General features: G+C 45.9%; 1 protein-coding gene across 1 annotated transcript in view; it reads right to left on the reverse strand.

Moving 5' to 3' along the window:
- Positions 1–26,379, reverse strand: part of CARMIL1 (capping protein regulator and myosin 1 linker 1) — a gene marked incomplete at its 5' end in the record, with an annotated part of 293,134 nt that overhangs the window by 14,202 nt on the left and 252,553 nt on the right. Inside the window, 5 exons of the mRNA XM_080805968.1 lie at positions 268–349; positions 6,828–7,257; positions 13,442–13,554; positions 19,937–20,133; positions 20,356–20,422. Of these exons, the coding sequence (XP_080662094.1) occupies positions 268–349; positions 6,828–7,257; positions 13,442–13,554; positions 19,937–20,133; positions 20,356–20,422 (889 nt within the window). The remainder of the gene's footprint in view (positions 1–267; positions 350–6,827; positions 7,258–13,441; positions 13,555–19,936; positions 20,134–20,355; positions 20,423–26,379) is intronic.

Genomic DNA, 26,379 nt, shown 5'->3' on the forward strand with positions numbered 1-26,379 from the left:
CTACTTCTCAGATGCCCACAGTATGGGAGTTTTTCTCAAAGACATTTCTTCCCTCTGGGAAACTGGAGAAGGTGCCCTGTGCCGGCACACAGCTAGCAGGGCGGGAGACAAGGCCCAGGTGGAGGGGGCGTGGCCATCCAGGGGACAGCTGACAACCCACGGGCACAGGGCCCCATTCTCTTCTCATTCTAACCTTTCTTCTGTCAATCATGTGTGACTCCTGGAACCAGACAGGAAGTATTTTTCCTTAGAGGGTGATGGTCTTACCTGCCCCACCTCCATCCAGACGTTCTGTGCTGCCCAAGGCCAGGCTGGAGGAATCCTGAGAGATGGCCTCGTTCCCAAGCTTCTGAAAAATTCAAGCACACAGCCCCGGGAAAGTGCGTGTTTATTTAAGATGTAAGAAAAAGAACAAAGTGGAACATACATGACAACAAATAACGGCCCCTTTACTACTCTCATACTGACTGTCCCACCTCTCTGTCTCCCTGAGCCACCTTCTGGAACAAAGCTTGAATGAGCAGGTTCTGTTCTGTGTTCACAGTTGGGGCTCTGGGGTCCAAAGAGTGGTCAGTTCCTCAGAATGCTCCCCCAGGATGACAGGTGCGTGGGCTCAGGGGAAGCTAGGAGGCTTGGGGACAGTTCGTTTCCTGTGTGGTTTTTTTGTGGGAATACCTCTATCGGCTCCGCAGCCCCTAATGCTCCAGGCAGCGGGGGCACAGACACTCTGGAAGTTGACCGGACCCTCTCCCCAAGTTGAGTTCCCCAAATCAAAATTTAAAAGTAGTGGAAACCTTTTCAACTTAAATGTATAAGATAGGTAAAAAGGGGCCTATAGCCAGCGGGGCCTTCCCCACCACTGAGGCAGAACCACAGGACACAAATCTATTGTTTAGTCTATTGGCCATGGATGAACAGAATTAATTTTAAAAACCTCAAAATGGGCACCTGGGTGGCTCAGCGGGTTCAGTGTCTGCCTTGGGCTCAGGTCATGATTTCAGGGTCCTGGGATCAAATCCCGCATCGGGCTCCCTGCTCAGCGGGGAGTCTGCTTCTCCCTCTGCCCCTCCTGCTCAGGCTCTCTCTCCCAAAAATAAAAAGACTTTCGAAAAGAAAAAGAAAAAGAAAAGACCCCAGAGCTCCAGGCGAAGGGGTCTATGACAGCAGAAAGGGGTGAGGTTAGAGGCCATTGTCTAGGGGAAGGAGCAGGAAGGAGCAGGAACTCGTGAAGCTAGGCCTCCGCCTCTTCCTTGCGGTGCAGAGAGCCCACTTAAGAGGGGGGAATCTAGATCCAAAAAGTTACCTGAAATGAAACATCTACGGTTGGCTTAGTAAGGCCCAAGTTCCCCGGTGACAAAGACGACCTGCATCTGCCTCCCATTCAAAACCACCACGCAGCTGGGCAGGTGGCCGGAGGCTCCTGATGACCTTTGGCCCGTCGCTTCCCGCTGGGGGCGCACTTGCGACAAACCTGAGAAGCACCGAGCGGCCGCCGCTCCCCAGCTTCCCGCTGTTTGTGATGCTCTACGAGGGGTTATCTGAAACCCAGAGGAGAGCTGCCTCCTCTACCACATGTACCGGCCCGGCCAGGGCCAGACTCTGGCCCAGATCGCCAGCACCCCCCGCCCCCGCCGCCGCCCCCGCGGTAGCCGGGGTCCCGGGCTCGTCAGCGCGACCACGTTAGCTCCTCCGCGGGAGGCGGCTGAGCAGGTCTCCGAGGAGGATGTGCACACAGGTTCCACGGCTGGAACGTGCACATTGTTCGGCGTCACGCAGGAAACGGGATCCCGAGGAAAGGAAGCCCCGTTCCAGGTCCCAGGCGAGCCCCGGGATCCCACGGGGCAGAGGCACAAAGTCCCCGCCTGCAGGAGCGGGGGGCGCGCAAGACCCGGAACAGAGCCCCAACCAGCATCCCCTGCCCTCCTGAAGGCAGGGCCACGCGCTCCTGTGCTCAGACACAGGTAAGAAGGTGTGTTCCTTTTTTTTTTTTCTTTTAAGATTTTATTTATTTATTTGACAGAGACCACAAGCAGGCAGAGAGGCAGGCAGAGAGTGAGAGGGAAGCAGGCTCCCCGCTGAGCAGAGAGCCCGATGCGGGGCTCCATCCCAGGCCCCAAGATCATGACCTGAGCCGAAGGCGGAGGCTTTAACCCTCTGAGGTGCCCAGGCGCCCCAGAAGGTGTGTTCCTTAAACAGGGCCAGGACCAGGCTGCGACTAGCAAGCCGCCGGCGCTCGAATCTCCAAGGGGACACTGGCTTTCGGGTGTGAGAGCGCTGGGCTGGGATCCGAGGCACCCCGGGTGCCTCGCTTGCCTGCATTTAATATATAATCCGAGGAGTTGTGTTTTCTTTTTCCTTCCCGGCTTTCTGAGGTAGTTAACGGGTATCAAAAACGACCGGGTGGAATAAGGATGAGATACTGTGACATCCATAGTCTGAGTGCCAGCAGCTGAGGAGGTGGCCCCCAAGAAAAGATGGGGGCTCTCTGCGTTCAGTACTTGTTATTCGCCTCTGTTAATAGAAGAGAAATGCCATGTGTTCACATTCATGGCTCTTTTCCTTTAAATACATGTATTAAATGTGAAGAGTGTAAAGAAAATTATTCAAGAGAAGAGTGAAGACACCATAAATTTTAGCAACAGTATACTGACCAATGGGGTTTATGCTGCTTTTATAAAGAATACAGTCATTTTAGGGGAAAACATTTTCATACTAATTTTTTAAGTTTGATTGTTTTTAAGAGAGCGAGCGCATGAGGCAGGGGAGGGGCGGCAGGCGCAGAGCAAGAATCTCAGGCAGGCTCCCTGCGCAGCGCAGAGCCCGGTGGGGTCAGTCCCACGACCCTGACATCACGGTGTGAGCCAAAATCAAGACTCAGATGCCTAACCGACAGAGCCACCCAGCTGTCCCTTATACTAATTTTTGAAAATCCTTCCTATTATTTTATTATTCTGACAGAATACTCCTGACCAGTTTGAATTTCCAAATCAGGCATTGTTCCCACAGCCATATGCTCACTTCATGTCCCTGTGGCACATTTTGGTAACTTACAGTATTTCAAACTTTCGTTATTGTTCTGTTTGTTAGGGTGATCTGCGATGTGACTGTCGTAACTGTTCTGGGTGCCGTGAACTGTGCCCAAATAAGGCAGTGAACTTCATCGATAAATGTCGTTCATGTTCTGACGGCTCCACCCACCGGCTGTTCCCCCGTCTCTCTCCCTCTGCTCACGTCTCCTCACACCTCCCTATTTCTAAGACACAACAATATTGAAACGGGGCCAAGTAAGAACCCTACAATGGCCTCTAAGTGTTCAAGTGAAGAAAGAGTTACACATCTCCCTTTAAATCAAAACCTAGAAATGACTAAGCTTCATGAGGAAGGCATGTCGAAAGCCCAGACAGGCTCAAGGCCAGGTCTCTTGTGCCAAGGAGTTATCCAAGTTGGGAATGCAAAGGAAAAGTTCTCGAAGGAAATGAGAAGTGTTATTCCAGTGAACATATGAATGGTAAGAAAGCAAAACAGACTTATGGCTCACGTGGAGACAGTTTGAGCGGTCCGGACAGAAGATCACACCAGCCACAACTACCCTTAAGCCAAAGCCTCATCCAGAGCAAGGCCCTGACTCTCCATGAAGGCCCCTCAGCTCCATGAAGGCTGAGGGAGGTGAAGACGCCGCAGAAAAAAAGTTTGAAGCTAGCAGGGGGTGGGGGTGTCATGAAGTTGAAGAAGTTCCAGAACAGAAAAATGCAAGGCGAGGCAGCAGGTGCTGACGGAGAAGCTGCAGCAATTTCTCCAGAAGCTCAAGCTGAGAGAGTTAATGAAGGTGGCTACGCTAGAAAACAGAAGATCAGTGTAGACGAACAGCATTCCTTTGGAAGAAGACGCCATCTAGGACTTTCACAGCTGGAGCAGAGAAGTCAGCGCCTGCCTTCAAAGCTTCAAAGGACAGGCTGACTCTTCCTAGGGCCTAATGCAGCTGCTGATTTGAAGTTGGAGCCAATGCTCAGTCCCCATTCCGAAACTCCCAGGGCCCTTAGGAACGGTGCTAAATCGACTTTGCCTGTGCTCTAGAAATGAATGACCGACAAAGCTTAGAGGACAGCACATCCGTTCATAGCATGGTTTACTGAATATTTTAGGCCCACTGTTGAGACCTGCTGCTCAGAATAAAAGATTCCTTTCAGAACATTACTGCTCATTGACAATGCACCTGGTCACCCAAGAGCGCACTGTGGTTGGCTGTTTTCACGCCTGCTGACACAATATCCATTCCGCAGTCCACGGATCAAGGAGTCCTTTCAACTTTCAAGTCTTACTATGTAAGAAATTCATTTTGTAAGGCTAATGCTGCCATAGACAGTACTTCCTCTGATGGGTCTGGGAAAGTCAACTGAAAACCTTCTAGAAAGGATTTGACATTCTAAATGCTATTCAGAACATTTTTGTGATTTATGGAAGAGGTCAAAAAAACAACATGAACAGACTTTTGAAGATGGTGACTCCCACCCTCATGGAGGACGCGGAAGGGTTCACGACTCCAGGGGAGGAAGTCCCTGCGGGTGTGGTGGAAACAGCAAGAGAGCTGGAAGGGGAGCGTGAAGAGAGGACAGCATGGCTGCCGTCCCGGGATCAGACCTGAACGCATGAGGATGTGCTTCTGATGCAGGAGCGAAGCACGTGGTTTCTTGAGATGGAATCTACTCCCGGGGAAGATGGGGTGAAGATTATTGGAAAGACAACAGAGGATTTACATTATAACATAAACTTAGTTGAGAAGGCGGCAGCTGGGTCTGAGAGGGTTCACTCCAATACGAAAGAAGCTCTGTTGTGGGTCAAATGCTGTGCCACAGCACTGCACGCTACAGAGAAATCATCGGTGAGGGGGAGATTTAATCAATGCGGCCAACTTCATTGTTGTCTTGTTTTAAGACATTGCCACAGCCAGCACCACCTTGGAGCAACCGTCACCCTCACAGGTCAGCAGCCATTGACACGGAGGGAGGACCTCCCACCAGCAAGCGCAGATGATCGTATTTGTTATCGATAAAATAGTTAAAAATTATAAGGTAGGTACATTGGCTTTTTTAGATACAATGACAGTCACACACTCAACAGACTACAGTATGGTGTAAACATGATTTTCTGCGTACTGGGAAACCCCTCAAATCCATTTGACTTGCTTTACTACGGTATTTCCCTTATTATGTTGGTCTGGAGCTGAACCCGTGACATCTCTGGGGGTCCCTGATGTTGCTCTAAATAGACACAAGATGGCGCTAGGAGCTCATTCAACACCTAAGACCTAAACCACAGGAATTTTGTCACTTCAAGTTAACTTATGTATCCAATCCAACACACATGGAAAAAACCCTCTAGCACGTCCCATCTTTCTACCAAAAAGCAGCTGTTCATCCGTGAAAACAGTGATAAAATAAACAGCTCATTAGTGAAAACAGCAGTTCATTGTTGTAAGAAATTCTATAAAATGGATTGAAATTTAAACATTTCCTTGGGCGTCTGACTCACCAGTGATGTGGTCACAGTGCTTATTCAGAATTCTGACCAGTGAATTAGCAGAATACAGTTAAATGGCCCCACCCTCTGCACCCTCCTCAGCCTTCCATAAGGGTCAGTAAGTTAGGAGAGATCTGTCATGAGAAAATTGCTGGGTAACTACTGTGCTGGTAGGAGAACTATGGCAAACAGTTGTAAAGTCGTGTGGGATGCAGGATTTGATGAAAAAGTAATCAGCTGTTAAGCCATATAAAAACCCTCCACACTCTGGTATACAATACAGTTTACTAGTAACTTTCTAAAAATCAACGGTTCATTGGGGTGAACCATTTTATTCTGATACTTCAAATAAGACAGATGGGCAATTTTCCTTTCTTTGGGAAACCCAGTTACGCAGATGAAAAAGAGCTCAGATTCACATACAAAACCTAAAACCTGGTTAACATGGGTATGTTGATCTTAGTGATCACAATAAAGTTATAATCTTTCAAGTAGCTGCAGGAGAAAGGAGAGATACTGGAAGAAAAAAACACAATGTCTACTTTAAAAGATGTTTGAAGGATAAATGATGCATTAGGTCAGATTTTGGGAGGACCTGGCAATTTTGAAACGATCAAGCTTTTCTTGAAGCAATCCACAATTTATCTCAATGATCAAGTATTTAATTCTAACAGAACACCTTGACTTTTTTTCCCTTTTGACTTTAAAATCTGAAACAGAGCAAGGAATTTTTAGGTTTGGAAAAGGGAGCTCTGAGAGAACTGAAAAGGAGATCTATTTCTATATAATTAGAATCTGGTTTCAGTATTTTTTTTAAGTTTTTAAAAGTTTTTAAGTAATCTTTACACCTGACGTGGGGCTCGAACTCACAACCGTGAGATCAAGAGTTGCATGTTCTACTGACGGAGCCAGCCAGGCGCCCCCATGGTTTCGGCATCTTTATTAGCCTCTGTCAGTTGTTTCTGGTCACGCTCAGGTCTCATCTTGGATTCAACCGACTGGTGCTCTCCCCAGCTGTGCGCATTTCCCGGCATCGGTGGTCCCAGGCTCCTGACTCACACAGGAAGCACCTCCGCGGGCGGGGAAAGGCCAGCAGACTCTCAGCCAACGACTTACCTTCAAACGCTGCGGCTCGGAAGAGCGGACCCTCGAGCTGGAGGGTCATCATCTGTGCTCTGGGTTCTTTCGGACAAAGGCTTTCGGTTTTGGATTTGTATTGAACCGAACGGGCTAGCTCTGTACCTCTCTCGCCAGTGAACACCAAGAGGGGGCAGAGCCACACAACCGAGTCAGAAGGGACCCAGCCTCACCTTCTGCGCACAGGCCGCTCTCCTCTCCTGCTTGGCCTTCATCTCCGCCAGCAGGCCGCTGCCCATCACCTGGATCCCGTACCTTCGCCCGCCCTGCGGGCTGTTCTTGCCGTCGCTCCGCTCCACCCTGCCCACGTCCTCCCCGTGACCTTCCTCAAGGGAGTCGGGGGTTTTTAGCTCCTCTGTCCGCTCCGAACTGCCGTTGTGCTCCGCGGGCTTGGCGTCCTTCCTGGGGGTGTCCGTGGCCGGACTTTTGACGGCCCCTTTTGGCGAGGACGGTTCGTCCGTCATCAGGACCGTGGGAGGCCGCTCAGATTTGGACCGGGACTTGATTAAATTGAGAAAGCCGCTCTTCCGAGAGTCTCGCTTTTTCTTTTCATCTCCTCCCTCGCTGAGCTCGTGGGACTCGGAGCCTCTTGTGGATGATCTCCTGGGATTCAAAAGAACAAATACTGTGGGTTTTGCTGTAATTAAAGTTCTAGCCAGAGTCAGTCAAAATACAAACGCGGAGCTTGCTGCTGGCAGCCGTTCTGAAGCAGTTGAAGAATTTGAGTCTTTCCCCTTGATAAACAGAAGTGGGGAATGTTGTCACAGTCACAGGTAAGGAGATGAAGGCACCACCAGCTAAGAAGGAGAACCTGAAGGGGTAGGTGTTTTTTAATCTCAACGCTCAGGTCAACTGCCTCCCCACTTGTAAGAACTTCCAGCAAAGCCGGCTCCTCACAGACACACGACAGGGATGGCCTTATTTAGTGTGACTGACAATGGAAAGGGCCGGCTGTCCCCACAGTCACCTAAAATCCTTGTGTCACCACTAGATCACATCTGAAATCCCCTCATCGATGCTCAACTCAAAACAAAGATGTGGGTCTTTGCCTCAATGTAACACCACTGAAGGAGGCAACAGGGATGGTGAGCTTTGGCAGAGCGTTGTACAGAAGAGACAAGTTCAGGAACAAAAGAGAATATTCAGGAATGGGGGAATGGGTAGGCGAAAGAGCAAGTCCAAGGGGTCAATGGGAGGTCTCCCTGGTGCCTTTCATTTAGAGCTGGCAGACTCCGGTCCCGTTAGCTCCTCCGAGTCCCCCATGAAATCATGGCCAAAGGTGTGAAGAAAAAAATAAAGGCAAGAGCCCCAGAGCGGAAGAAAGGCAAAACAACAAAGTCTGGAAGCCAAGAGAAATTTTGACTAAAAAGGGACTTAACAGATGTGGAAAGCTGCCCCCTGAAGTGCTGGTGGGGGAGACAAGAGGCAGCGGGTTTGCACAAGGCTCCCGGTGCCTCTGGAAACAGAATGAAAGCAGGAGCTCTAGAGAGGAAGAGAGCCAGAAACCCATTCACCAAACCATCAGATCCTCTCCCCAAACCAGAGATCAAAACTGCCCCTTCGCGCCCAAGTTTACCCACTGGGCAGGGTGAGGGCCAGCAGGACAGCTGAGGCACATGTGCTACCGTGAGAACAGGGGGGGTTCAGGTGGAGGGCAGTAGACCGTGGGACCCCTGCCATAAGGATTATTTCAGGCTGATTAAGAAATAGCAGACACCGGAGCAGCTCTGAAAACTGAGTATAACTTGCCCTTTTGGAAGAGCCATTCATAAGGGAAATCTCCATTTGTAAGGGTGTGTTCTCAGGAGTAGGAAAAGAATAACAATCTCTAGAAATTTGTCAGTGGAGAAGGTATGGACTTAAATCTGTATAACACCCTTACCATATTTATAGTCCTTTTCCTGGTACCCTCCCCACGCTCGTCCCACGCCCGCCATCCCAACATCTTTCCTTTATTTTTAGCTAAAAATAGTATTTTAAGGTGATGGCTTGAGCCATTCTGGGGAACTACTCAGTTTTTCTGGGTCTCTCCCATGTATATAGAGGGTATCCATGTTCTGTTTTTCTCCTGTTAATCTGTCTTTTATTATAAAAGTATCTCAGCCAGGAACCTAGAAGGGTACAGGGAAAATTATTTTTCCTCCCCTATAATCGTTAAGAAAGCCCGCATATTGGGACAAAGATATTCCCAGGCTCTTTCCCTCATTCTGGATCCTAGAATGGGCCAGGTTTACGCCCTCCAGGCAGGGGGTCAAATTTCCCAACAAGCTCAAGAGAAAAGACTCAAAGACTTGGATAGTCAGGGAGACCCTCCCCCAACAAAATGGTCCAAGAAGGGTGAAGTCCACCAGTCAACAGGTTCCACTTGCTTGCCAGGTGAACTGGGGAGACCCTGGGCTCCTGATCCAGCCCGTCCCAAAGATGTCCCGGAATGCTCTTGGCTTCAACATGAAGAAGAATTCAACGACAGACACACAACACAGTGGATAAGCAACACAAGTGGGAAAGTTTATTAAACCAAAAGCACCCACTCAAGGGGCACCTGGCCAGCTCAGTTGGTGCAGCAGGCAACTCTTGATCTCAGGGTTATGAGTTCAAGCCCCACAGAGAGATTACTTAAAACATAAAATCTTTAAACAAAAAACAAAACAAAAACAAAGTACACTTGTAAGATAGGAGTAGATAAACTTAAGAGAGAGCGAGCTGTGTGCAGGGGTTTAAGGTTCTACCTTTTATGTGCAGTTGTTAACAGGAGAGTATAATACTCATTATTTGGTGTGGGGAAGCAGGGTTTCTGGTCGTGGTGCCGCCATCTTGGGCCTGTCTGGTGGGATCCAGCTTCTTGCAGATGCTGCCAGGACGGGACACTGACCTTCCCCACAGCCGGCCGAGGCCTCCTCCTTGCCGGTCTCTGGGGATCCCGTTAGAGCCTCACTGCCTCTAAGACACAACCTTCCAAGCTCACTAGTGTTCTACTTCATTTCAAAGTAAAGTGCAAAATACTGTTGCACCATCAAACAAGTGTAACAGGAAAATGTGATGGCAGGAGTATAAAACCCAAGGTTGGAAGTTATAGCTGAGGAAATCTCCCGGATGGTGAGGAATAGGGGGCAGGTAACAAAAAGAATGAGAAAACAAGAGAGAAAAGATAAAAACAAAACAAAACAAAAACTAGTGGATTCACAGAGGAAACATGTAAGCTGCATAATAGATGTTTTAAGAAAAAGAATATAGAGAAAAAAGAAGGGAAGACATTATGAAAAAAATAATTCAAGAAAAATTCCAGAACCAAAGCACACAAATTTTCCAGTTGAAATGGCTCATTAGTGCCTAGCAAATGGATTCAAAACAAAACAAAACCAAACCTACCCAGAGTCAATCATCATAAATTTGTGGGAACAAAGAGAAAATCCCAAATGCTTCCAGAAAAGAATAAACACAAAAATAAGTAAGAAAGGGTCCGGGCTCATGATGACAAGAGATTTGTTCGGGCCACGGCCAGGCTGCCTCAAGATGGGCTGCTTTGGGATGAAGATTATTTTGAGTGAAAAAGTCATCAAAATCCAGCCAATCCAGGAAAAGCTCCTTCCATCTCCTCGACAGCCTCAAAGAATTTAGACAGAGGAGCTGGTCCAGGGAAAGACCTGTCGGCCTCGAGAACTACACTGTGCCATGAACCAGCAGTGGTAGATGGGGGGCGGGGGGACCCTAGCAAGGCCTGTTGGATCAAGGTCCTCTGTGTCCCACTGTCTGAGTGGCCCAGCAGATGTCTGTGTACCAAACATTCACTCTCCTGAGAACTGCATTCCTTCCCATTGAAGTCCCAGACCCCTGTCCCCTTCTCGTTAGCTCAAAATGACATATACGCCTCATGTGGCCTGACCGTCTTTGGCACTTTCCCTCTGTGAGGCTTCCCTGTACATACACTATGATATTTGATTCTCTCCTGTTAATCTTTCTTTTGTCAATTTGATCCTCAGTCCGGCTAGAAGGATCTTGAAGAGAACAGGGTATCCTTGCTCCCGGACAGACAGATTCTAATAGTAACACCAGAAGCTAGAAGAGAATGGGACCAGGTTTTGAAAATTCACTGGGAAGATGGATTCAATCTAGAATTCTGTATGTAGTCACACTGTTGATCAAAATGAAAGACAGATCTGAGTCTCCCAAGTTGCCCTTCTCAGGAGACAACCAGAGGAGGCATCCACCAAAACGAGGGAGTCAGGAAAGGAAGGAGAAGGCACAGGCCAAAGGAAACAGGAAAAGGACACAGGTATGCGGCAAAGGGAAGCCCCCAGCGGACCAAGACGGGAGGTGGCAGGGGACAGCAGGAACTGCTCCCAGATGCCACACAGAGCTGGTCAGGCATCAGTGAAGGAAGTGTGTCTGTCTGTCCCAGGAAATGACACGGAGAATACTTGAGCAAATGCAGAGGAGGTTTATACCTTTCTTGGAGACGTATGGGAATGGCAGAGACAGGACTACGGAAAAGTCAGCGAACGCAAAGGGGCTGATTATTAACTGTAGGGAACATAAGAAACCACGAAGGAGAGCAGACCCGAAGATGGTGTAACTCAGCTGTGCATATTCACATGGAAGAGTGTGTGTGTGTGTGTGTGTGTGTGTGTGTGGTGGGCAGTCGGGTCCAGGGTATCAGAGCCTAATTGTCATCCTCCACAGTGAGGAGCTAACAGTTGTGTTTGCTACCTAAAACTAAAAACAGGAAATAGCAAAAAATGTTATTAAAAAATATGGAAGCACAAATAAAAAATAAGCAGCAAAAGGCATAGGGATTATTCGCCTCTGGGGAATAGGGAGTGGGGAAAGAAACAATGGAGTTCCTTTGTTTTTTTCTTTTTTCTTTTTCTTTTTTTTTTTCCTTTTTGGGGAGAGCCTTGTAGAACATCTGGTATTTTACACTAAGAGCGTTTCTAACTTTGATTTTGCAAACGTTCTTCATACTGCTTGCAGATTCTACCCGTGCTTAGCCCTTTACATATCAAACTGACAGTCTGTTTTTATATAACAAAAAGACATAAAAAAAAATCAAAACTTCTAGTGGATTCCATCATCTGATGAAAATTGATCTCTACTTCCGTCTGTTTGTGCACTGCAACATACTCCCAGAGCAGTATCTTTGTAGAAAGTAGATTTTGTATCTTCTAAAAACATGCCTAACTTTCCTCTAGAGCCCATCACAGAAGAAGGCATCGTAAGGACGCAGGAAATCACACGGGGGCGGGTGTGAACGGCTCAGATCAGAAGTGCGTACACCTCTCCACCAACCACATATCAACTTCTGAAGTTTGGGAGGCGGTGAGCCTGCAACCGTGTCTGGGGTTTGTAGGGATACGGGGTGAGACAGTCCGAATTCATCCCACCAACTGTGACCGAAGGCAGACTGTATGTTACAGGCAGGGTCAGACAGCCAAGTTACAACGAACAGGAAGGCCCGGGGGACGCTTCCGAAGAACAGGCATTCTCGGGGGATGGGTGACTTGAGAGCCCATCCTGAAAAAGGACTTTCCCACTTCGTTCTGTTTAGGTTGGCACGTCGGGACTGCCTGAGTCTTTCACACTGAGAATGCATCCGTCCATTCCTCGTACCGTAAAAAATTTAAAACAGAAGAAACGCTCAGAGGATTGTGTGCGCTCTAACAGATGGGTGCAGGGGATGGAAAAAAAAAAAAAGCTTTGAGTCTGTGGCAGAGAAAGAGCAATTAATCTGGGGGGTGGGGACGGAGCCATCCTGAGACAGCTTCAGAGAACGAATGACACCGAGGTTGGTTCGAGAAGAATGGAGCCGGGAATCTTCGTGGCCTAGGATGCCACAATTCAAGGCCAGGGCCAAAGAAGACAAATAGGCAGGTCCTGAAGCTTCTAATGTGCAGTAAGCTCTGCTGGCATGGACATAAAAACTCCACTCATTTCCACCTCACCATCCGCTGAGGCAAGAGAAGGCCCATCCATCCACAGACTGGCCCGGTGTCTTCCCTCCCTGTGCAGGCCCGCCCACCCCGCCAGCCTCAGCTTCCTGCTGTGGGTGCGAGGCGCTCCTGAATTGGGTGTCTCCAGGGGAAGAATACGTCACAGACACAAGTCCATGGTAAGAGTGTGTCTGGGGACAGTGTCTGGGGACAGGGTTGGGGATTAAAGAACTCGGAATGAATCCTGCTTATGGCTAGAAGCGTTCCAGAAGTCAGAAGTTCAGAAGTCAGCTAGAAGTTCCGCTGTCAGCAGAAGTTCCTAAAAGGCCTGTCTTTTAAGGAAACAGCACTTAAGAACAAGAAAATGAGACAACTTCCTTGGACACTGCCTGTTGAAGCCCCCATACACCAAACTCTGAGCCAGGAGAGTTTAGAAATAAGTGATGTCAGCTGCCGAAGTTCACCACCCCGGCATAGAGTCATCCAGGCGCCAGTGGTAAAGACCTTAAAGAAAGCCCGTGTGTTCTGTGGTCTACTTTAGAACAGTACGACGGTTCTCCAACTTGAGCATGCCTCAGTTTACCCTGGAAGGGTTATAAAAGTACAGACTGCTGGGCCCCACATCGAGAGTCTTGGATTCAGTGTGTCTGGGGTGGAGGCTTGAGAATCTGCCTTTCTAGTAAGTTCCTGGTGGACAGTGAGATTGCTGGCCCCGGGACCACGTTTTGCAAACCATCAGAAGAGCCAATCCCATGTCATATAAATAAGATACACAAGCCCTGGCACAGTGAGTTCAATGGCAACTTAGTAATTTACATGTGCATTAGGAAGTATTATTAGTGGAATGACTCTGAACTCACTTGGAATCCATTTTGGTCACCTTCTTGGTGAAAAATTCATCCACACCTTCGTCCACTCTTCCCATAAGGCCGTTCTGCTCACCGTCTTGTGGGACGACGCTGGCGGCGCAGACCTGCAAGTCGAACACGGGGAACGGTCATTCAGGCCGCGTCCCTTGTCAAACATCACAGTCCCGTTCCAGGCACGGTGATGAGGGCCGTGGGAAGGACGAGACCGGCTAAGTAAGGGCCCCGACGGTCTAGAGGAGGGCGAGTCCTGCGTCGAACTGTGATGGGGGCAGGAACAAAAGCGAGGCGTGCACTATTAAGACACAGTTTCCTGCGGCTGCTGTGCCAAGCAGCTCGCCCTCCCAGGCAGCGAGGCGCCCAGTGCCCCTAGAGACGGAGAAAGGCATTGCAGGTGCTGGTAAGGGAAGAGAAAATGCACAGGGGAGAGGAAACAGGGCTAGGTTCTGAGACTGGAGAGCACTGGGTGGCCAGGGGCCAGTACTGTGTGGGTGGGATTAATGGCTCAGTACAAACCCTGGTGGATACTAACATGGGCCACTGCAACCAACCCCCCACTTCCTTTCTTTCTGGTGGGAAGAACCCTGATTTCAAGGTGTGAATACTTACTTGTATGAACCAAATACCATAATTCTACCTCCTTGCCCATGGTCGGTAGCTGTGGCGTATGATATAATTCCGGTCAGTGAGATGTAAGGCAAAACTGCTAGGGGCTCATGAGCAGTTTTTCCTGCAGAGGAAGGGATGTATGTTTTCCTGCATGGCTATATGAGGGAGGATGTGATGTCGGAGCCACAGCAGCCACGTGGGGTTTAAGAGAAGGCAAGCCTGAGGACAACAGCCAACATGTCTTGGACGACAGAGCAGAAGGGCAGAAAGGGCAGAAAACACCTGAGTGTTTGTGCTTTGCTGCTGAATAAACCAGTCTTTGATCCTGAAAATTGTGGATTTCTTGGCAGCATTTCTCACTATTTAAGTCATGTTTAGTTGTGTATCTCTTGTTATCTCTACCGAATGAATACTTCCCAATTAATGACACAAGGACCTATGGTGAATAGTCTTGAATCTTATGCTGAAGGGTGTGGAATTTACTTTGCCAGTGACAGGGAAACCACAAAAGAAGGGCATGACCGAACCTGAACTCTGTTCAGATAATTCTAGGGCAGCATGAAGGGCATACTGGAGAAGCCCGGGACTCTCTTCAGGAACACAAAAGAAAGGCGAATCTGTTCAGGAACACAAAAGAAAGATTCCTGGAAGAGTCTAGTCTAATCTGGAGGAGATGAGGAGCAAATTAAGGGCTTGAGAACTGAGAAAGGAGGTGCCTCAGAAGAGATGGAAGTTTCTAGGCTATGTGAAGGGGAGCCTCGTTCGAGGGAACATAGTTCAAAGACCAGATTTGAAGCAAGAAACGATGAGTCCAATTTCTGATGAGCATTTGAGGTGCTGTGGGAAACCCAGGGTCAGGCGCCCAGCAGACATTTGAAAGCTTGGGTCTCAGGAGAGAAGGTATAAGGAAATCATTTATCAAGTCAGCATTTCTCCTTTGAATGGACAACTCACAGTGAGCTTCACCACCTGTCTGATTTGTGTCTGCAATGGCATATTAAGTTAATATTTCACACCAATAAGTTGTGGGCCATTGAGAAAGAGGGCACAGGTTGCCCATTCCTTTGGGCACAAGAACAGATTCTCCTGTGGTTGAGATACCTGGTCTGAATGTCTTGCCACAGTGTGATGGGAAAGAGGCTCTCTGTAATCTTGATTTACAAGTGTCAGGTTGCCTCTGGGGGAATCTGGCTCCTGTCCGAGTCTGCAGACATACTGTTTAACGAAAGAGCCAATCACGTGCTTTAAGCAATCATCCACTTCACTCACTGGGAATTCTCCATTATGAAAATGAGCTGCGTGTCTGAGTTCATGTTTGTGAAATGCTGAAAAGCGAGCAGATAACAGATCAGAGACAAAAGAACTCCCATGAAATGCGAGTAATAACAGTGATATGTCTCATCTGAATGGTGCTTCTATTGGAGCAAGGCTTTCCTACGCAGTAGAATAGAGCAGAGAATCAGCAAAGTTCTCTAATTCAATTAGGGAGAGAAAGCAGCTCTCTGAGTCACTTTTACCACAGAAGATAAAGCAGCACAGAACTTGCTTGTGTTAGCATTTCTCCTTCTGTGAAAGAATGGAGACTGGGATCTCTCTGGTAATGATGGCGCCCCGTGTGTGCTGAATGCTTGATCGTTCACACAAGTGTCTCGCACGTTATGATTTCATGTTCCCATCTACTCTTTGCACTGAAAAGGAAAGATTAGTTTCATCTTAGTTTTTGATTAGTCACAGGTCAAACAGTGGCTCAGAGTGGGAGGCACCCACACGGGTCCCCTGATTGAAGGACGAGAAGGATTATGAGCCCAGGAAATATGGTCCTGACACGGGGCTTCCTTCCAATGGACCCATGACTCCCTTCAGAGGCTCCCTCTCAAATTCTTCTCATTTTGAGAGAGAAAAAAAAACAAACACAATTTTTTACTAGCATAAATTTCTCTTTAAGCCCTTTCCTTTCTTCTTGCTTTGAAACGGAATGCAGAGCAAGCACAAAAGGTTCTAGGGGTCAGGGAGAACAGAGATGGAAGCAGACAGGGCTCAACAAATCAGTCCGTTTTCCTGCATGATGGGCCAGCTTTCAGGGCTGGACGGACCTTGAGGCTGATCCCTCCCAGTCTAACCCTGTCATTTTAGAGATAAAGACGCTGAGAGCAGAGAAGTGATAGGAAGTCCAGAGTCGCTGGGAGATCCTCAGTTAGATGTGGTTTAAAATGCATCCGTTAGAACTGGAAGGGGGAGGTGTCAGCAGCTTGTATGGAGAGCAGCAGAAATACCGAACACAACAATGAAACCGTTTGTCAGAACAGTTCAAGGCTAAACACACACGCCGTTTCAGCTCAATTGCTAGCAAAAGGAAAGGAAGGGACACAGAAACATCAGAAGTTCCCCGAATCCCATTGGACTTTGGTCTTTCTGTCAAGGAGCATACATTTCAGACTAAAAAGTACAGCATCATTACTGGAAGTGGAGAGCAGAAATCCTATCCCTGAGCCGGCTGGAATGGACACCATCTGCACGCAAAGAGAGACTTTTGCAAAGAAAACGGGACATCGGAGTGGCTGTTGCGGTATCTGACAAATTGAAAAGGTCAATTTTGCACTTTGGTGTATGAATACATGCTAAAAGGATAATTTGCGAATGCTGAGAAGATGAGCCAGTGATTATGAGGACTAATGACAATGCAGACCACCCTCCGGCAGGCTTATGAACATGAGCGCACCAAGGAAACACTGTGGGTGGTGCACCTGGTTTCCGACAAGGCAGCTGCCAAACCTCTCCTGATGTCTCCAGAGGCCGCATGGAGAGAAATGGGCAGGGAGGAAGGACAATTAGTATATTATTAGTAACTCTGAACACATACACCCAAGCAGTGCTAATGAGCAAGCTGAATGATCATGGAATCTTACACGCATACATTACGGTAAGAATCATGGAGAAGGGAGAGCGAAGGAATCAAGTCAGGAAACAAGTAACCGGAAGGATGTAAAATGAAGGAAATAAAGGGACAAAAATTGATGAATTTGAGAGGACTAAGAAAACCAAAGCTGATTCTTCCAGGGCGGGGGAAAAAAAAAAAGGAAAAGAGTAATAAAAGAGACAACCTTGCAAAATGAGGAGAGAGGCCAAATAGATCAGAAAGGGGAAAAATGGGACACAGTTATGGTTCTGGAGATTAAAAAGTTCTAAGAATGTTATAAACAACTAAATGAACAATTGTACTAAGTGGATGACATCCTAGAAAAACAGTGATGGCCAACGTGGTCTCAGGAAGAATTAGGTAATCTGATTAGATCTGCAGCAAAAGAAAGCAAATCCCTAGAAGAGGAATCTATGTATAGGCATCACCGGCACAACACGACACATCAGCCCAGATGGCTTCCCAGGGGAGGGACAGAAAATCTCCAATGGATACAGACAGTTCCAGAGAAGAGGAAAGGAGAGTTTCTGAACTAATTTATGAAAATAGTATAATTTTGAAACCCAAGTAGAGGGATGGTCTAGATAAGAATAAGAAAAACTATAGGTCTCTCTTATTTATGCACATAGATTTAAAAAATCCCCCCAAAATATGGTAAACAAAGCCCAGCAGTATATTAAAACAAAGCAAGGATATACACCTGAAAGTAGTACAATACAGTATGTTAATTATACTAGAATTAAAAAAACAATCAAGGGTATCACGATTATTATCAAGAGTGGTATACCTTTAGGAAGGTCCATTATTGTGATTCACCACAACAGCAAAACAAAAGAGAAAATGATTAATTTCCAGAAATACTGAAGGAAGTAGCCAATCAAAATTAAACCATCATTCACTGAAAAAAAATTAGCAAATTAGGAAGGAAACTTTCTCAACTGAGTAAGGAACAGCAGAAACTGCTACATGCCTACCCAGTCTCGGTATCAAATCCTGACTTATCTGGCGTATCCATCAGACCAAGTGAAACACATTATCTTCTCAGATGCTCTTGCACCCGGGGCTGGAAATATGGCTCATTTCTGGACAGTGAGATGTAAGAGCAAGTATACTAGGACTTCTGGGTAAGCTCACATTTCCCGACGCATGTGCCCCCTTTTTCCTCTGTCTGCAATACACTTATAAACACAGAAGACTACAGGTCTTGCCTGAGAGTGACCGCTACCAGTTACCAAGGTGACACAGCTATGAAAAAGCGAATACATCCACTCTCACCACTTTTACTCATCACAGTACTGGAAGACCTAGCCATAGCAATCAGACAAGAAAAAGAAGTACTTTCACTAAACATGACACTACATATAGGAAAAAATCCGGAAGACTCCACCAAAAAACTACCAGTACTAATAAGTGAATATAGTAAGGTCACAGGACCTTAAATTAATATGCAGAAAAACACTGCATTTCTATACAGGAATAATAAAGTAGCAAAAAACAGAAATTAAAGAAAGAGTCCCATTTATAATTTCAATAAAAAGAATAAAATACCTAGGAATAAACTTAGCCAATGAGGTGAAAGACCTGTGCTCTGAAAACTATAAAACGCTGATGAAAGAAACTGAAGATGACACAAAAATATGGAAAAATATGGAAAGATATTCTGTGCTCATGGATTGAAAAAACAAATATTGTTAAAATGCCCATACTATATCCAAGAGCAATCTTCAGACTTAAGGCAGTTCCTATCAAAATAGCATTTTTCACAGAATGAGATTAAATAATCCTAAAATTTGAATGGAATAAGAAAAGAACGTAGATAGCCAAAGCATCTTCAAAAAGAACAACAAAACTAGAGGTATCACATACCCAGATTTCAAGCTATACCACAAAGCCGTAGTGATCAGAAGAGTATGGTACTGGCACAAATAGAGACTTGTAGATCACTGAAACAGAATAGATAGCTCAGAAATAAACCCATGATTATATGGCCAATTAATCTTTAACAAAGGACGCAAAAATAAGCAATGTGAAAAAGACAATTTCTTCTTGACAAATGGTGTTGGGAAAACTGGACAGCTACATGCAAAAGAATGAAACTGGACCCCTTCCTTATACCATATATACAAGTGAACTCAAAATGCATTAAGAACCTGAGTGTGAAACTAGAAACTACAAAAATCCATAAATCCAAGGATAATAAACCACATTCTTTCCTACAAGAAGCTTACAGACAGAGAGTGCTTAGAGAACACTATGGCAAGAGCTATAAAAACAGCTAGAATAGTTATGAGCAGCAGGCACTGGAGGAGCCTAGGCCTCCATGGAGGGTTGTTCAGGCTGTGCACTGTGCACAACCAGTCTGTGAAAATGACCTCCCCTGAAGTCATGTAAACACACACCTATGGGAGCACAGAGGCAGAGAAAGGGACGGCTTCCTGGAATGCTGAGACAAGTAGAGATCTGAAGGATAAGTGGTTATCAGCCCAGGAAGCGTGTGGGGTGCAGAGGGCAAGTGATGAGAAAATGGCTACAGCTCTGGAGGACTGGCACCCAGGCTGGGAAGCAGCAATGTCAGAGATGACGAGGAGGAAGGTGGATAGCAGATCAGGGTCGACAGTGGGGACCTGGTGTTCAGGGTCAACTGTGATGCTCCGTGGGGGTCAGGGGCTATGAGAGGAAGACAGGTTTGCAGAGAGAGACGCTCCCAGTTCTGAATGTGTGGATCCCAAGGGGCGCTGGGACACTGAAGTCCAGGAGGCAGGTGAACACTTGAACCCAGAGTGGAGCAGACACAACAGAAATCAACAAGTGGCAACCACAGGCTCTGACAATGGGGCCCAGGCAGCAAATAACACAGTTGGAGCCCTCATGTCCATGCGGGGCCAGGTGCCTGGGCCAATCTCCAGCCTCCTCCCAGGAAGGGAAAGGGTGAGGGGGAGAAGGGGCCCCTCCCGGCCACCTACCGCCGCCTGGGTGGGCTGCTGCTTCTTATTCCGTTTTGGCCTTAACTTGGTAAAGTGCTCCAGCTTCTTCCCCTCCTCGGAAGGCAGCTCGGAGATCAGCCCGGAGCTCCGTTTCTCTGGTCGGAAGGACGGGAAAGGCGGGTCTTCGATGTGAATGGGCACCTCCTCCAGCGCCTTATCGAGATCAAACTCCATCTCTGAGATAAAGCAGAGCCCTGGGCTGACGCTTACTGTGGACGGATGCGCAATACAGAATTCCTCAAAGGGACTCTAAGTGTATCACGGAACAGCAAGTGCGCTCCTGGTCCCCATTTCTTCATACAGAGCATCCCTGGGAGGCATCCCTGAGGTGGTCAGAGGTCCCTGCTGCGGGTGTGTCACAGTCCCGGGGAAATGGCGGGCATTCATTAATAACTCACCGAAGGCTCTGGAAACGGGTCGCAGCATCCGGCTATGGATACTCTTCCTTTTGGATTTAGGAGTCATCTAGCAATGAAATAAAGAAAGCACTTAGGTACTCACAGAAAACTTGCCTTTCAAACTTCAGAAACCTCCTGGGGGTGGGGGAAGGGGTGGGTGCAGAAACATCTGGGATCAAATGTTACACTCAGTATTTGTTTCGCTTCTTTCGAGGATGGTTGGTCACATCTGACAGCCTGCCTGCAAAGACTGAGCCACACATTTCTCTGTGTTTACAGTGCTCTCAACCCAGACAGCCCCCTGCTTGCTTCTTGCCTCCAGCTACCTTCAGTTACATTCTATCAGTTGCATTCTATTTATATGAAGATTTACATTCATCAGTTACACTCTATTTATATGGCGGAAAGGAACAATGAATGATATAGAATATAATTCCAAGCTGCACATGAGGATATTAAAATGGATATTAAAAAAACAGATTAAAAGATTGTAAATACCAGCTGCTAACAACTGAAACTGCCAACTATTCACTGTTCCTTAACACCTGAACATCAGGGATGTAAGGCAACACCCAACTCTTTGTCCCTTTAAGGGTTTCAGCACTTGTAACTGTTTTGTTTCATACTTCTGCCACCCAAGATTTTGAGGTTTACATTATGGGAAAAGACTAACTAGGAAAAAACTGCTATGACTTAGGAGTCTGTATCTGCTGTCACTTCTCAGGAAGAGTCTTTGATCCTGTTAGTCTTTTAAAAATGAGATCAAACCCCAAATCACCAAACATCTTAAGCATTGGTGCCAATCTTGATGACGCAAAGCCAAATCTAAGGGGGGTATTAGCTTCTCCCACAGCAGGACCCCAACTGTGAAAGCAGGAGGTGGCCTCAGTTGTCATCCAGAGAAATGAATTTGAAGGAAGAAGTTGAGTCACAGAGATGACAAGGGCTCGCACTGGAGCTGGCATTAGCAGCAGCACTGGGGACAGAGCCATCGTGAGGATGACCCAGCATCCCTCAAAACTGCACACTTCGTAATTGATATATAGATGAATGGATCTGCGGGATGTTTTAGTTGGTCTGATACTGGAAACTAGTATTTGTCTAAACTAAGAGACAAGACAACTTACTTGGTAGTCTTTCATTTAATAGGGGGTCATGTAAGGCTTTCTCAAAAAACATCCACACGCATGACAAACTCTCTTTGGTTCAAGGAATGAATTGGTTCACACTGATTTTTAAAGCAAACTACTTTACAGTTCTTAAAATTTTATTCCAGATTTAACAACAGTTAAATCTTTGCTGTTATTTACTATTGAGAGAAAAGAGAGAGGAAAAAAATGAGCAATTGTATTTAAATTCAGGCTGGTCTTCCGGAGATACACAGTGAAAACCTGATTTGGTTCTTTCAAGGTTTTGTTAAAGGCAGACGATCTAAGGACTACCTATCTATAAAGCAACAGGTCTTGTGGGTTCAGTAAAAATGGCGTCAATCCAATGCAACTGGAAAGGGACCCAGCTTCCAGGTTGTTCTCCCCCCAAAATGGCCCTGCCATCCACAGAACAAGACAGTGGACTGACTGGTCTCTCCATAGGTGAAACTTCTAAAAATAATTGATTTTCAGGAGACACAAACTCCCGAAATAGACACTACATTTAATGAAAATGTCTTTAGTATTCCATCCCCTTTGTGCACAACCATGATGGGTAAAAGGAGCAAGCAGCAGCTGGGGATATAATTTCCAGCCATGCATCTAGACAGCCACAAATAAATAAGAAAGAGGTTTAAAAATTCATGGAATGAAGATGTCTTCCAATGTTTTTCCTGTGACTCTTGATTATATTTTATAGAAAGAGTGTTCATGGGCAAAAATAATCTAGCTCAAGTTTCCTTACATAACCTTTATAAAAGAGACCAAATGTGTGACCATTATGACATTTCAAATATATGACAATTTTAAATATATGAAGTGGAATGTGTACATTTAATTATATATAAAAGAATACAGGGACTGCATAACATTTATAAATAATATGAAAATATATATAAAAGAGACTTTTACAAACTGATGTCCATCTGTAACTAGGACATTCAGCTCAATCTGATTTCACAGACACACTGAGGACTGTGATATTTGATGGCGGACATCAACCAAAGGGGAACTAGTTCAGTCTTGGTTTGATTTTCTAATGCTTCAGAGCTATCCTTCATTTCCTATGTGCTGTACAAGTGTAAATATCTCCGGAGGGCATTTCACATGAAACTCTTCCACTGAAGGACATATCTGTTAGTTTTGAAGTTTTTGACATTTGGGCAGGGACAATGGACTTTAGCTAAAACAAGCAAGACTTAAATTAGACTAGTTTCTGCAACTGGTATAAGAATGCAACTCAATTTTAGACATTTCTTTTGATGCATGAACAGTTTCAAGCTCTCTTATGATTTAAGTATAACTATGGGGGGGAGTAAATTTTATTTCACTCCATTTTTCTTTCCTTTCTTTCGAATTTTTTCTTCCTTAACAGTTTTAGAGGAAAAAACTGAACTTGCTCACTCTTTACTGGCTTACTCCTGTGATCCCACTACATATAAATCTAAAGCAAGAGGAAATATAACAATGAGCTATGATTATCTACTCAAGTATATATTTAGTAACAAATATTCTATGTTTCTCCAGAAATCTGGTTTAGATGCACCCCGGCCAACCCCTTCTCACACCTGTTGATCAGATGAGTTGTAACCTGGGGCGGAGGGGGGTGGAAATCTGGCTTTACCAGTCTCTTCAGAGCTGTTAATGATGCTCTTATATCAAAATAAAGGGCTAATTTTCTCAGACTGTTTCCTAGTCTTCATTTCCTGCCCTGGACATTTGTCAATGAGTATTCACTGACAGGAGAGATCACAAATAAAGAGGGCCAGAGCCTGAAGAGGAGGAGGTACATGCACCATAAGACACTTCACACATCAATTCATGGCGAACTATTATTTTAGGCCTAGACAAAATTACTTGAAAAATGCACTTTGTAATAAATTATTTTTGATATTCACATACTTGGGAAAGAAGAGGAACAGTGTGTTAAACCCTTTAAAAAGTAACTTCAGAAGGAAAACCCCACACATAAGACTTCTCTCTCATCCCATTACCACCATGGCCAACTGCGGACAAAAGGTAGGGCCCTATTCTCTAGGAATCAAAAGCAACACAATGTCTACATTGCTCAGAAATCTCACTCATTTGATTTGGTTTTTATAATGGAATTGAGATGATTCGCACGCCACTCAAGTGATAGGACTACTTTAACAACTTATGTTGGAGTCTGATGAACAACACAACATTTTTTTCCTGTTAAACTCACTTTTAACACGTAATTCCTAGACACATTTTTTTAAGCGAGAGTGAAATTGTTTCTATTACCACAAAAATAGGATGGAGAAGCTGCCTTGTTCATTTTATCAAGTTCGTGCAAAGAATAATAAATAACACTCTCACTTTGGGCTCAAGAATCCCTAATTTTTTTTTCCCTGAGGTTAAAACAAACAAAAAAAGAACAAAACAAAAACACAGTTGGTTTAAAAAAAAAAAACAACAGTTGGGAAATGAATTGGGAAAATCCTTCCGATACAAGAAGCAAATCATGATGCCAACTTTCTACATCCCTGGGAATCATGATGCCAACTTTCTACATCCCTGGGAAGCAAGAACCAGGAAAAAAAACAAACAAAACAGAACCCAGATATTTGAGCGATCTTTTTTTTTTTTTTACACAAAGGGAAAAACCACTTCTCCCCTCTTGAAGGCTGGTACACTCTTCAACATTCTGCGGGCTTTCAGGCAGAGCTAGGATCTTTTCAATGCATTGCTTGTTTTGCTAGCTGAACCAGCCTGTAAAATGCAACCTTGTCTCGAGATTGCTGCCGGTTTCACGCAGGATCCGCAGACGGATGACGACACTCAGTCTCCGGGGAGACCAGCCGGGCAGTGCAGAAGCAGATGGAGCACGAGAACGCAAACCAGGACAGCCAGAACTGCAGAGCCCCCGAGAAATACTTACACTTGTACAGCAGAGAGTCTCCATGCAGCAAAAAGGAAGGGAAAAAAGATGAATGGGAGAGAGATAAAGCAACAGCATTACAGGAAAAAGGGAGGGAGAGACACGGTTCACAAACAAACAGAGAAGCCCCATAAAAAGCTTTCACAGCAAAGGAATAAGGCAAGAATGAGGCCACAGTTATTGGCTTAATGCGTCCATTCTAGCTCTGGGTAAGCAGCCACACGTTTGCACGGTTACAGCTTGAAAACGGCAGAAACTCTTAGAGACGTGACCTCTTTTGTTACATGGGCACAGAATGCCGTCTACAAACCCCAGAAGGTAGGGACCCCATTTGGGGAATGGAGATGTCATCAGCTCCAAAGGCGCATGGTAGACAGAACACTGGACCGACACTGGGAAACTCCATGCAGGTTTTGGTTCTCGGGCCAAACTGCTAGACCCAGAAACAAAATGGGGACAGGGTGTCTCCAGGATGTAGAAACATTCCCTCTGGGGATTCTCCTCTATCATCTGATGCTCCCCACTGTGCTTTAGGGTAAAGGAGCTTTGCATCCTCTCTCCCCCTCAGTCACCAAAGCTTTTCAGGAGTGGAGCTGACGCCAGGTTCTAGAAAGCTACCTACCTACAGTGTTATCAATGGTGATGATCCCTTATGCCTTGTATTTGACATTCGGTCTCAATTAAATAATCTTTTCAACCCCACTGATCACCAGCAGTTGCTAGGTCATCTTCTTCAGCTTGCAAATTTGTAAGAATTTTTAAAAACAACCAAAACACAAGTCCAGTTATAGAACATCAGGCTTTTTGGAAAGCAAGGTACTTGGCGGGGGAGCGGGGCCGAGGGAGTCTTTTCCAAATTTCCTGAAAACACACCCTGACGAAGGCTACCCACTCCATCCACCTGGGGCTGACTCTTTTTCAAGTTTCTTACTTTTTCTGCGGCACTTTTTCTCAAAGCACAACACAATGAAATCATGGTGCCCCGCAATCTGAGAATGTGAGTGGTCTGGGTCTCTTTAGGGACAATGGTGGCACAGGGGCGTCTGGTGGCTCAGTCAAGTGAGCATCTGACTCTTGTTTTTGGCTCCGGTCATGATCTGAGAGTCGTGGGATGGAGCCCTGTGGCAGGTTCCACACTCAGTGCAGAGTCTGCTTGGGATTCTCCTTCTCCCTCTCCCTCTGCCTCTCTCCCTGCTCTCACGTGTGTGCTATAAAGAAGTTAAAAAAAAAAAAAGGTGGCACACCAGAGGCCTTCCCCATAACCATCCCCAACATCACCATTATAATCAGCATATTATCTGCTTATCAGAAAGGCTTCCATCAGCAACTTGCCAGAAAAGCCTCAGTCTCCAGACTCATTTCATATTTTATTAGGTAATTTTCTTCAAACAGATCTCATTTTAGGATTCATTAAATTAGATCGAAACAGCCTTGCTAGATGGGAGGAAAAGTAAAAATACATTTTCACATATTATTGAATTGCCTGAAATAAAGACTCCTGCTCCCCTTTTTAAACACACATCCCCTTTGAAGTTTCCTTGGAGACACAGCTATGGATACACACATGAGTGAGTTACAGTTGACGGTTAAGTCTCATGGATTATTTTAGACTTCCCTTCTTTTTGTGAAAGCTTAATTCAACAAGACAAGTGCTCTGTCCCAATGGTCCACCTAAAGATCATTATTAAGTGATGGTGAGGGACCTTTCAATTGGTTCAACTCCTAAAATGATAGGCAAGCAAGAAAAAAAAAAGTTCCTATGAAGAGGGAAACCATGGCAACAGACGACTCAACTTTTCAACGGAACAAAGATCATTAGCTCATGCCTCTACTCCTTCGGCACACTTTTTGGAACCCACTTAACTATATTGACTCCAGCAGCTCCCATTAGGACAAGAGAAGGATCAGTGAGTGAAGAGAGGTCATCCTCTCTTAAGAGTAGGTCTCACATTCAAGGCTTTGGCATCCAAGAAC

Source organism: Martes martes, assembly GCF_963455335.1.
Source record: "Martes martes genome assembly, chromosome: 6".
Lineage (NCBI taxonomy): Eukaryota > Metazoa > Chordata > Mammalia > Carnivora > Mustelidae > Martes > Martes martes.